At 40.1% G+C, this 13,135-nt stretch overlaps 1 protein-coding gene across 13 annotated transcripts in view; it reads left to right on the top strand.

Moving 5' to 3' along the window:
- The window catches only part of ST3GAL3 (ST3 beta-galactoside alpha-2,3-sialyltransferase 3), a 188,463-nt gene that overhangs the window by 103,831 nt on the left and 71,497 nt on the right, over positions 1 to 13,135 (top strand). For all 13 annotated transcript variants that reach the window (XR_003707254.2, XM_077928801.1, XM_028733756.2 and 10 more), the window contains one exon: positions 12,022 to 12,116. Coding sequence is in view for 12 of the 13 variants with exons in the window: in XM_077928801.1 (XP_077784927.1) it covers positions 12,022 to 12,116 (95 nt within the window). In the remaining variant the exon portion in view is untranslated. The remainder of the gene's footprint in view (positions 1 to 12,021; positions 12,117 to 13,135) is intronic.

The following is a 13,135-nucleotide window of genomic DNA, read 5'->3' as shown; positions in this document are numbered from 1 at the left end:
TCCAATAAGAAAGATGGCCAGTGTTATCAGATGTTTTATTACTCTCTCTCTCTCTCTTCTCCTTTTTTAATCCCCCCCCCCCCTTTTGCTTTGATACTATGGAAAATGTCTGCTGGACAGGCATTTTTGGAAAAGATTTCCAATGACTCCCTTAAAATGTTCCATGGGATTAATTATATAAGGCATTTGGAATCTTTTAAAGCTATCAATTGCAATTGAATCATTACAACTTCTGATACATCTCTTTTTAATATGAGCTTTACGTTCAGATCAGCTGACATCTTTTTGGATATTTCAGCTGCACAATAAAGAATCTTTTAAAGCTTCCCGTGAGGGGCTAGCAGTAGCTCAATGTTGCCTAAGTATTTCCATTGTACTCTCCTTATTTTTGCTGCAAAGCTTCTGGAAGTGTCAACTTTTGGCCTGCAATGTTGTAGGACTGGTTTTTGCTTGAAGAGTGATTTAAATTATGAAGAGGCCAGTTGAAACATTTTTAGCAAAGAAAAGTAATATCAATGCACTTTCCACATCCATACAAAGCGTGAGAGAGAGAGAATCAGCTTGGGTTGCTGATAGCTGACTGGTTAAAGCAACTAGGTTTATAGGTTGACCACTTTAAGGTATGGGATGGGAGGTGAACCAATCCCACCACTTCCGGTCCTAAAAAACAGAACTGAGAAAATGATGATGTAGGTTTTCTTTAACTGGTTAGGAAATGGCGGGGCAGGGATAGTGATAATATGTTGTGGAGGGATGAGCTATAGTAGAAACATAAGATGAAGAGGGCAATGCAAAAAACTGATGGCAAAAAGTGGGATATAATAATGATGATGGTGATGATAACAATAATTTTATTATTTATTCCTGCCCATCTGGCTGAGGTATAAGCCATCTGAGTGGCTTACAGCAGAATATTAAAATACAACGATTCATTAAAAGCTTCCCTAAACAGGGCTGCCTTTAGATGTCTTCTAAAAGTCTGATACTGTAGTTGTTTATTTCTTTGACATCTGATGGGAGGGCATTCCACAGGGCGGGTGCCACTCCAAAGAAGGCCCTCTGCCTGGTTCCCTGTAACTTTGCTTCTCGCAGTGAGGGAACGGTCAGAAGTCCCTTGGCGCTGGACTTATTAAATAAGCAGTGGTCTGCCTGCAAGTACCATTGTTACAACTGTCAGTACCTTCCTGCACATGCATACAGACACAGATGCATGGATGGATTTGGTCCTGGGATTGTTAATGACCCATTTAGAGTCTGAGTGCTTTATAAGCAGCTTGCAGCACCGTTAATAAGGGACACTCATATTGAAATGTAAGTGTGATACTGTACCTAAAAACATGTGTCAGAAATACTGTCACTATTCACTGAGGATCTGTTTATTGTCAAATTTAGTTTTCAAACTAGCTGCTTGCATATAGCAAGATGATGATGATGATGATTTAAAAAGGGGTGCTTTATAGTGAGCTACGGGAAATTTGGATGGGACGCGGGTGGTGCTGTGGGTAAAAGCCTCAGCGCCTAGGGCTTGCCAATCAAAAGGTCGGCGGTTCAAATCCCCGTGGCGGGGTGCGCTCCCGTTGCTCAGTCCCAGCGCCTGCCAACCTAGCAGTTCGAAAGCACCTCCGGGTGCAAGTAGATAAATAGGGACCGCTTACTAGCGGGAAGGTAAACGGTGTTTCCGTGTGCTGCGCTGGCTCGCCAGATGCAGCTTGTCACGCTGGCCACGTGACCCGGAAGTGTCTCCGGACAGCGCTGGCCCCCGGCCTCTTGAGTGAGATGGGCGCACAACCCTAGAGTCTGTCAAGACTGGCCCGTACGGGCAGGGGTACCTTTACCTTTTATGGGAAATTTTGGGGGGTGGATCTGAAACTAAAAGCATTACTGTATTATTTTGCTCCAGCTGCCAAGTGGCTATAATTCATTTCTAAAAACCATACCTTCTGTATAAGAGGCTTGCATGTGTACAACTTTCTAAGTTGCCAGAAGGTATTATAATCTCACTGCTTTACAGCTGACTGGAGGCAAAAGCCTTTAATTTTGCAAGGACCACATTTTAAATCTGGCAAAAGGTATTATTTCCATTCTGCCTTCTTTGTGGCTTTCAGGCTTTTAGTAAGTTGACTAAGCATTTTGATATATTTTCTGTCAAATCTCAGTTAAGAATTGAAATTTTAATTTAATTCAATTTAAAAGTCAAGCCCAACTGAATTTTTACTACAGCCCTAGTGGTAGCTTTCTGTAGGAAATGGGATGTAGTACAGTTCAGGGAGTAAGAAATAAAGTCCAAGAAAGCAAGAAAATCCTGAGAGAGAGGAGTTCTTTGTAGGTCTCATACAGATAACAGATTCCATACATGGCTTTTCATTCTCTTTCCTCCTGCTTTTCCATACAAGCCAAAGAGGTGGCAAAATCATGTATTTCTATGTAAAAATACCACAAAGTGATGGATTCTTGAGAGTAATTACTGACCCAGCAAAGCAGAGTGGAGGTTTTTGGCTTGGTGAGCACAAGTGAAAACTATGATGCTTTCTTACAAAGTGAGGGCCATGTGTTTTACTGCAAACAGCAACTGAGACACAAAACTGATGTGGAATATTTGGTATTTGTTGGCTACAATGCTTTAGGTTGCTTAGAATCAGATGGTGCCTGCTGCATATTTGAGTCATGCTAGTGTTGTGGAAGATTGGTTTCATCAATTCTTCTAAGCAATGTATTTCAATCATTTCATTTACCGGTAGACGTCATACAGATTTACCTGCAAGCAGAGAGCCTTCCTGCTGTGATGAGGGTTTTCCTACAGTCTGTGCCTACCACAATTCCCTGCCTTCGGTCCTGAAGCAATACATGTACAGCCTCCAGACTGAATGCAGATTGTCTCTTTTTACCTCTTTCCCCCATGCTTCAGGTCAGGTGGGATGCTTGCTTGTTTTTTCTCTTACTCTCAAGTACTTTTGCATCTTCATGTGAACAAGTACATGGCACTCTTTAAAGAAGAAGTCTTAACATTTTTAAACTCTTGGAAAGCAATTCTGAAAAGAGGGGTGGTAGTTTCATGATTGACTCAAGGGCCAACCAATCAAATCTAGCTTCTGCTCCTTACAGTGTGGTAGGAGGGAACAGTTTCACTTACCTCATTCTGGGAGAGAGGATTGTACATATATGCCACAGATATAGTAAGTGCACTTCTGCAAGAGCCTCATAGAAAAAATATCAAATCAATCTTTATTATGGTCCAGAGACCCCACAAATCGTTACAAAGCAATGCACAATTCATACAGCCTACCTCCAGGTTAAACAAGCATTTTGTTCAAAAGATAGGGGTCACTGGTTTTGGCAACCACCGATAAAAACTTTGCCACTGCTCATATTCTAGCGTTTGTCCTGTCTTCCAATAGGAACCTGACATAGTGAGCCTCTGATTTTCCCGGGAAAGGTACCAGCAAGGGTAATAGACAAATATGTATATCTGTATGCACTTCTAATTGAATCCATTTCCCCTTCTCCCTCAACCAATATACGTTAGTACCTAATCAAGTGAGCACCCCCAAAATAAATATGGGCATAAGATTTTTGGCTCTTGCTTCTGAAGCACAAAATAATGGAGTGAGCTGTAATTTTTTATTGGACCAGTTCTTTCTGACTGTTAATTGTGTGCTAGACTTAAGCTTTATAAAGTAGTTGTTCAGGTTCAAGGAGAAGAGCTGAGCTTTATACAAATAAGAATGATTAGGATTAAGCTGCGTTCCAGCCATTCTGAGAAGTTAGAGTTTCATTTGCAAAATGTTGAATCAATACATTTGCTTTTTTGAGAACAAATACTGGGGAAAACTTGCCAAGAGAACAGGGCTTTTCTTCTTCCTGCAACATGCTATTGAGATTCTTTTCTCCACCATCTGCTGAGAAAGCAATGTACTGAATGGGTTGATCTTAATCCCCTTTCCACAAGCTCTGGATGAGATAACCAATAGAAAATCACTAGGGTGGCAGTGAGAAATGGTTGAATTACATGAGCCAAGACTTGCCCTTGATCAGCCTTTGCAACATTGAATGGAATCCTGGAACACTCTTCTCAAGATGCATGCTGCAGCTACTTCTTTTGGCTGGCTTGAATTGGAGACAGTGCAGGAAGCCAAGAGGTATATCCTGGGAATTGCCTGCAGCATTGCGAAAGTTGTTGAACTGCAGCTTTAGTATGCACATTGCAAATGCAGCCACATTGTATGACAGCCCATTTCCCTTAGCCACCTTGTCTTTCACAGGCTGTGCTTAATGAAGGAGAAGGTATCCTGCAGGAGGCTGTGGATGTGCCCATACAGTGGTACCTCGGGTTACAGACGCTTCAGGTTACATACGCTTCAGATTACAGACTCCGCTAACCCAGAAGTAGTACCTCGGCTTAAGAACTTTGCTTCAGGATGAGAACAGAAATTGTGCTCCGGCGGCACAGCAGCAGCAGGAGGCCCCATTAGCTAAAGTGGTGCTTCAGGTTAAGAACAGTTTCAGGTTAAGAACAGACCTCTGGAACGAATTAAGTATGTAACCAGAGGTACCACTGTATTTTGTTTACAACCAATACATGGTGAAAGCCTGCACTAGATTCTCCATTATTCAGAAAGCCTCCTTTCTCCTACCAATGTCTATGCAGACGGCTACATTTATGCTTCCCTGTATTTAATGCTCAGAGAGTGCAGCTACACTTTTTTAAAGCTGTTATTTCTTTTTAATTTTGCATATTTGCAAAAGCATTTGGCATACTCCTCACAGCTAGCTTTCTAAATCCCCAGCCTATCTCTGATCCATTTAGGGGAAACCGAAACTGTGCTTAAGGGTTTGTTTCAGAGCCTTTTGCCTCTCTTCCAACATGGCAGTTTCTCGTGTATCCATCTCACATGTATTATTTCTAAAAGCTGTTCTTATAAAGAGGTTTTACAAGCTTACTCTTGATTTGGTAAAATATCTGTTTATATAAGTTTTCTTTTAAAAATTTGTCCCCTCAGGATCTCAGGAGGGGTGTTTATATTAAACAGCATTTATGTAAATCAGTATGATTATAGAACATGTTGGTTTGCTGATAATTTCAGAGTCAGAAAGCAGTGGAACAGACAGAAAAATACATGGACAGCCCTGTGTCTGACAAGTCCTGTGCGTGGCGTAGGTTGAGAAGACTGTTTAGAAAAGAGTAGTTATTTTTGGCATTTTCTTCGTGTTGTGGACAGAGTCGGGAACTGTTGTTTCTAGGAAATTCTGACATTAGGTTTAAAGATGGAAAGGCCTGTTGTGAAACAACATTGGACTTTGTTTAATGCATTACAAGTGGAATTCCTGTTAAGTGTAATAGAAGAGTGCTATCTGGAATAGTTTCCTGCCTAGATTGCCATAGAAGTAATTAATATAGGCTTTGCAGTTCCCAAGTAATGGCTTTTTGGGGAGGAGCTCTAGTACATAGTGTACAAAATGCACTTAAAACGGGTGACAGGACTGCCTTTGAAGTACTTGAACTGAGACACATGCTCCCCTTCCCCAGCGACATGAAATTGAGTTTACACAGAAACAAACTGTATCTCTTGAACCAAATGAATTATTCTGCTTTGATTCCCAAAACAGTTTAGATGTGTATGGTTTGTGACAGGACTTGGTGGTGATAAGATGACAGTACCATCTGAACAGAGGCAGGGCTAGTTTTTCAAGTGCTTGTCACTTAAAAGGTTAGATTAATAGTGCCTATGTCTTGGAGTGGTACAATGAATGGCTCAAGATATGGGGGTGCAGCAAGTATATTGTACCCCTGCCTGTGGTCAAAACAGGGCCTGGGACCTCAGAAAACATTTGCATATATTGTATGAAGACTAGCATTTACATTTTGTGTAAGCCTACATAAAACACCATGATATTTCTTCTCCCAGAGCATAGGTTAACTTCAACTTTGTGTTTGGGCTTAATTATTAACACCAGAGTAGGAGGGAACACAAGACCCCTCAACTTGCATATGTCATTCTATGCAAGTCTAGTATTATATCCAAACCAGGCCTTTGACTGCTTTCAAGTTCTCTGCTAGTGAGACATAAGATTGGCTTGTAACAATAAATTGTAATCTACAAACTGTAAAGTACCTTACCCAGTTTGGATGTAATGGTGAAATCTGATTACCGTATTTTTTGCTCTATAAGACTCACTTTTTCCCTCCTAAAAAGTAAGGGGAAATGTATGTGCATCTTATGGAGTGAATGCAGGCCGCACAGCTATCCTAGAAGCCAGAACAGCAAGTGGGATCGCTGTGCAGCGATCCCTCTTGTTCTGGCATCTGAGATTCAGAATATTTTTTTTCTTGTTTTCCTCCTCCAAAAACTAGGTGCGTCTTACAGTCTGGTGCATCTTATAGAGCGAAAAATATGGTACTTTATTAACAAGCAGATGCTTCTTCTTTTTTGTGAACAAGCAGATGCTTCTGATCTCCTCCTTGCAGCTGTTCCATTGAAAGATGTGGGAGCATGTAAACCTAGGTTTGCTTCTATTCACATAGCACTTTGATGTAACTACCATATGCAAAGTAGACCTGATATCAACCTTATTAGATCCTTAAGCAATTTTAAAAGTTTTGTGGACCTGTTAATACTTTTCTACAAAAATCAGAATTTATTTTAGCCTTAGTGGCAATGATTATAACTTATTTTTAGAGCAGTTTTGAAAAACAGCGCATGATTACTGCAGCAGGGAGAGAACAGGAAAAGGTTTGCATAGTGAAGGATACAGCCACATGAAGCAGTGGTTTATTTTTATTTTTATTTTCACAGTAAGAGCTAAACTAGGAAATTATTTAAATTTGATGGCCATCACCGATCCATGTCTCTTTCCCTTGTCTCGTGGTGACATCTAGCTGAAGCAGATGTGTGATGTAATGCCATCGTGACCAGCATTTCTCAGTCCCTGTTCCATTTCATTTACCACTTCATTGACTGCTAAATGTAAGTGGTGAGTGAAATACTAAATGTGATGCCTCTTCAAGCATCTCCTTCAGCTAGAGGTTAACAAGAGACAAAGAATCATGGATTAGCATGGCCATGTGTTTCAGATAATGTCTACCTCTGGCCCTGAATAAAGCTAGTAATATATTGGCTCTGATTCAGGCTCTGTCAGCATTTAAGTTGCTAAGAATTATATCGCTGGCACTTACTTATTAGATTGTTGTTTATTTCTTGTATCTGTGGATAGTGATGCTGAAAACTGCATTCTTCTTTCTGCCGGACATAATCCCCCATCCAATATACAACCATCAGCATTCTGCTTTCTTAGTATAATCACTGCAGTTAAGACTGCTACCTGCGGAACCTGTTTGATGCCAGCTAATGTTGTAAACAGTGTCCAGCAATGGACTTTCCTCCCTCCTCTTCCTTTCATGCTTGCTTGTACTAAGGAAATTTGATCAACATGAAGCTTTGGCTGTCTGGCTGCTGTTACTATGTGTGAGACAGGGGTGGGAGAGAAAGGGAGACATACCAGCATACCTGTGACAAAAGAGCATGTGCATAGATATGCAGACTGAGAATTCACTCACTACTTTATGCTTCCTTTTTGCAAATTGTAAGCAGTAAATTCCCATAGATTTTGCTTACCTTCTTTGTGTTTCAGAATACCCCGAAACTGCATCCCCTTGGCTCACTCATACTAGAAGCCTTGAGTGCTCCAGTAGGTTTATGGATCAGCTCTACCGCACTCCAAAAATAGTAATTCAGCCCAGCTGCTTTCAGAGTAATATGTTAAATACAAAAAATGACACTAACATAGTGGTAATGATTAGACTTTATACCAATTTTTTTCAAACTGTTCCTAATATTCTGCTTCTCATTCGTAGGCAGACCACAATAATGTGATTGCATTGAAAATGTCACGTGAAAGGCGGTTTCTGTCTAAATTAAGTTCCAAAATACATAATAAAAAGTGTCTTAAAATGTGACGACTTGTCTGTATTCATTGTGAAAAATGGCAAAAGGACTTAATTTTGCAGCCAGCTGTGTCCTAGAAAGATTTCATTATATTATACTTGTATTGCACGGCAGCAACTTGTCATGCTCTCTTGTTTGTTACCAAGACATTCACAATACTTAGCCAGGCTGTAACGGCAAGCTAATGTGTGTCTGTGTCCAATACTCTGAATGGTCAAGAGCTGTTCTTGTCCCTGGTCCTGGGTGCTGTACTTGGCAGAGAGAAGTGACTCTCACATGAAAGTCAAAATAGAAATATATTTTGGGTCAAACTGGGCTCTGAAAGACATTTCTCTCTTGTAGTCATTAATCTCCAAAAAAACAAGCTTTGGAACTAAGCCAGCTCATATTATCCAAAGCTCATATTATCCCTCATATGGCAAAATACATAATACATTACTTGGACTTGATCAGACCAATTCCCTGTTCCCCATTTTTCTCCACTACTGGTTTAAAAATATGTGAGCAATATAAATTTAAATTCAGTCAGAGTTGTTGTTTCTCTTTATAAATATCCTAAAATTGTCACTTCCAACAGCTTTCTAGAGCATCCATAAAGGAAGACCTCTGTAAATAGAGACATGTTTCCATAGCAAAAACCCCAAGTGCTGCTCTGGTTTTGTTTTCAGTTTAAAACTTCAGTGTGTTTCTTTGGCCCTTGAATCCAGGCATCTGTGTGACAGCTGGCTTTGATGGGCGTCTTCTTCCCTTTAATATTCAGAAGACTAAAAAGGATGAAGGGTGAGCAGATAACAAGATCTAGTTCTTACGGTGGTGTGAACAGCCAGTTGATGGTATGACTACAGTTGTGATAATGGTGAAGGTCTGATGTGGCACCCTCCAGGATTAGGGCAAGCTACCAAAATATACTTGGAGAAACAGGCAGTGTAAGAAGACAAATGAAACCTAGAAAAGGATGACTAAAGTGACTATCTGGCTCTCAAACAAACAAAAAATCATTACTAACAACCACGAGAATGTATCTGAAAGGATTTTTTATGATGGGGGATATAAATTATTAATTAAACAAATAAATTTCACAAAAATTTAAGTACTCTTTTATACCGTATACCAGCTCTTCTTAAAATTAGCACTTCATATAAGTAACATCTGTTTAAGAGAAAGTGAGTGTGCTCTTGATTATTCTTGTTATGTTTTGTCAAATTCTTACTGCCCATTTTATTTCTAAGTCTTGTCCTCTTGTGCCGGATTTAGTAGATGTGGTTGAGCCTGAACTAGGTGGAGCTCATTGTGTTGCCAAAGAAAATAAGTTGTCTCTCTGTGTGTTTTAGAAAACTGATTTTGGAGATTATACACATTGTTTGTAAGCTTTATAGGCCTGTCTGCACATATTTTGCTTCTATTAGTCTGGTATGCTACATTTTTATACAGTATTATGAATTTTGTGTCTGCTTTATTTGAATTAAACTGTGTATCTGAAACAATATATTGATTTTGAAAACTTATATTAAATATACTAATTAATTTTCAGAAGAAAAATAAATCTCGTCAGTGGCATCTCTGGAGGTTTTTCCAGAGTCTAATAGTTTATTAGCTTGTACACAGATATTGAATTTCCTGCTGTTGTTTACTTTCGAAAGAGCACAAGAAGCAATTTCCCTCCCCTGCAGTTTTTCCATGACCTTCTAGACCAGTGGTTCCCAATCTTTACAAGTAAATGGACCCCCTTTTAACCATGAAGATGTTGCAGATTTGCACATACTAATTGTTGCAATTTTAGGCTCCATAAATTAGGAAAATAAATAATGACAGCAAACTACTATGAACTCAGTAACCTTAGATGAGATAGAGATTTGATCTGATTCATCAGGGCTCTTCTTGTATTAACACAACTGTTCATAAGGAAAAATTGGAAAAGGACAAAAGATGAAAAAGATTTAAAAAGCTGGTGTTTCCGGGCTCTTCCTCTACCATGTTCTTGCCATTGCTTTGCTAGGGAAGCCATGTGTATTAAATGTCCATTAAATGTGTAGTGTAGCATTGGCCTGAGACAATTGGAGACTGTGTAAGGAGAAGTTTAATTGTGCACAGATGACTGATTCCTGAAGGAAACACAGTATAAAAAGAATAAAAAGAACCCCAAAATATGAAAGGAAGCAAGTATTTATTCCATCTAAATTAGAGTAAATAGATTTCACACCCACCCAAAAGTCCCTCTGAATATTTTCTATCTCCTGTTTGCTATACACATACATTACTCAAGCCAAGCCATTTAGGGGTGGGGGTGGGGGACAGATTATGTGTCTAATTGTTCTCTCCATGCCTTTCTCCTCCATGAGAGGGAGGAGAATTGAGAGAGAGACCAAAATACATTGTGTATGTAAGTAAGTGTCACTTTGAGACAGAAATTTTAAATCCTGTGAATTGACATGTTTATGAGATTGAGGGGAGGGGAGATTAAACACTTATATGGTATTTCTGCTTGGTGAAAATGAGAGCAAATGTGAGCATAGAGAAGAAAGAGAAAATGGCAGGAGGAATGGAAAGGTCAGGATTGAGTTCACTGTTTCTTTTTCTTTGCAAAAATTCACTGCTGCAGCATAGCCCATTATCATTCTCCTCCCTCTGAAACAGACACACACATACAGATACACACACACAGAGAGAGAGAGAGAGAGAGAGAGAGAGCGCAGCTGCCACTTCTGGGGCAAAATAAGTTAGCCCCAGTGACCATGCGTTGGTAACCACAAGCTTGGACTACTTTAATGTGCTCTGTTTGGGGTTGCCTTTATGGCTGGCAGTGTGGCTAATTGTTAATTGAGACAGTTTACTATGAGCATGTAACACTACTTATAAAAGTATGCACCTGGGCCAGTTTTAAGGTTTTAGCTATAAAGCCCTAAACAGCATGGGGCAGGGTTATCTGAGGGAATGCCTTCTCTCATATAATCCTGCCTGATCACTAAAATATTCCAACAATGCCCTCCTGGTTGTTCCTCAGCCTGCAGAGGTCCATCTCCTAAGAAATGGTGTTGTGGTGCCCAGTCTATAGAACAACCCTTCCACTGAGATAAGGCAAGTGCCTACTGTTAATGGTTTTCAGGACTTGGTAATTCCCCCAGTCCTTTTATTTTCCAGCCACACTGTGTGATGTCTCCTACCAGCCTCTTCTGTTTTGAATGAGATTAGTATACTACTACTCATGCATTATCTTGTTGTAATCCTTACAACAACTCTGTAAAGTTTAATATTATCCACATGATGCACTTAGGAGGCTGAGAAGGGTGACTTGCTGAAGACTATGTAGTGAGTTCATGACAGAAGTGACATTTGAATGGAGGATTTGTGGCTCAACTGTTTTAGCCTCTGTGCCACACCAGTTCTGAGTATTAGATTTAGAAGCAGTAATTTTCTTTTGATCTAGTTTTCAAGTCAACTGAATGGCATGTTGTATATTCAGTTTTTGTATCCAAATTAGGCTTGAAACATTGTTATGCAGTGCTTTGCTAGAACTGGTGGTATAGTGTATAGGAATACTGTATGTTCTGAACTGTATGATTACAGTCGTATCTTGGATCCCGAACGCCTTGCGAGTCAAATGTTTTGGCTCCCGAATGCCACAAACCCAGAAGTGAGTGTTCTGGTTTGCAAACTTTTTTTGGAACCTGAATGTCCAACGTGGCTTCCTGCAGCCAATTGGAAGCTGCACCTTGGTTTCCAAACGTTTTGGAAGTCGAACGGACTTCTGGAATGGATTCCTTTCGACTTCCAAGGTACGACTGTATTGGTTTTCTTTGTGTAGCTTCTGGTTGGGTATGTGGATGCTATCATCATGAACTCTGAATTGCATATTTGGAATAGCTTATGCTGGAAAGCTTTTTGCATCCTTTTCAGGGGCATTCCTAAGATTAAAAGAGCCACAGGTTCCCTGACTCCTTTTTCTCTGTTTGATTTGCCCCCTATCATTGCTGGCTGCTGAGTCACATAGTTTTACAATTTGCACTTAGGTAATAAAACCTTTTCTCTTCATTGAGTTCCTCCCCACTTTTTAAAAAAGATTCTGCTTCATTATATTTTTCAGGTTCTCAAAGCCAGCACCAATGTTTTTGGATGATTCCTTCAGAAAGTGGGCACGAATCCGGGACTTTGTACCTCCTTTTGGAATTAAAGGACAAGGTAGGATAGGAGTTCATTTACCATAGCTCAAATGCCCTGCTGAAGTACAAAAATAGAAGGTGCCTATAGTTAAACATACTCTGTGTGTCTATGGTATCTGCCGCTTGTGGACTTCAACTGCTAACGAGCCCCATCAGCAGTAACCCTATGGAAGGACTTCCACTTGAGCAACAGGGCTCCCCCTATTTCCCTCCACATGACCCTGTGGCCCCTGAAATTGGCTCTGAAATATCACGTGGCAAGTTGAAATGCTTGTGCAGACAGAACGTTTGTAACTGTGTGATGTTGAATTCTACATTCTTGAGTGGGGACTAGGACACCACCAGGTGGATATTGTTACCCTCTACTCGACTGAGAGGCAGAGCTTTGACTAGATGCCAGCCCTTCCCCTTCCTTGAGGAGCAGTTCGTTTTTCTGCCTCACTTGAGAGTTCACCTATTTTCACTGTGCATTTCTGGCCTCATTTGAAATTCACTGTCTGGTTAGAAGAACGTGTGGATGTTGTACTGTTATTCTGAGTTCCTATCAACACTATTTTTAGTTCTGCCTGATTACCGGTTGGCTTGCTTCTTTGCAAAATGAGCTTTCCCACCTCAAAAATTCCTTCCTACTTCCTCCTTCAAGCATATCAAGACATTTAACAGCCCTCCACAAGCTCTGCTGCTATACTTTAAGAATTAATTGTACAGCTGATTACCCTAAGAATTAATTGGAAAATTAATTATCCTTTTAAAAATAGAACTGATTACCAGTTAAAGGAAGTTGATCATGACTCTGTGATTACCCACACCTATTGACTCTGACCGTGTGAATTAATTACCTAAAGTGGCATAGCTTTGTACTTTGATCCTTTTGTAGCCACTTTGGAAAGATCAATGAGTAGGATGCAGACCATGGCAAACTTGAAATTAATTCGGCATCTCAGAAATTACATTACTTGCCTGCATTATTTGTAAATATTGGGATTATTTGGCCCATATTGTAAGACTTCAGTTCATGATACTGGGTATACCATAAAG

Source organism: Podarcis muralis, chromosome 5, assembly GCF_964188315.1.
Source record: "Podarcis muralis chromosome 5, rPodMur119.hap1.1, whole genome shotgun sequence".
Lineage (NCBI taxonomy): Eukaryota > Metazoa > Chordata > Lepidosauria > Squamata > Lacertidae > Podarcis > Podarcis muralis.
The sequence above is the reverse complement of the archived record's forward strand: the minus strand, read 5'-3'. Positions and strand labels throughout refer to the sequence as shown.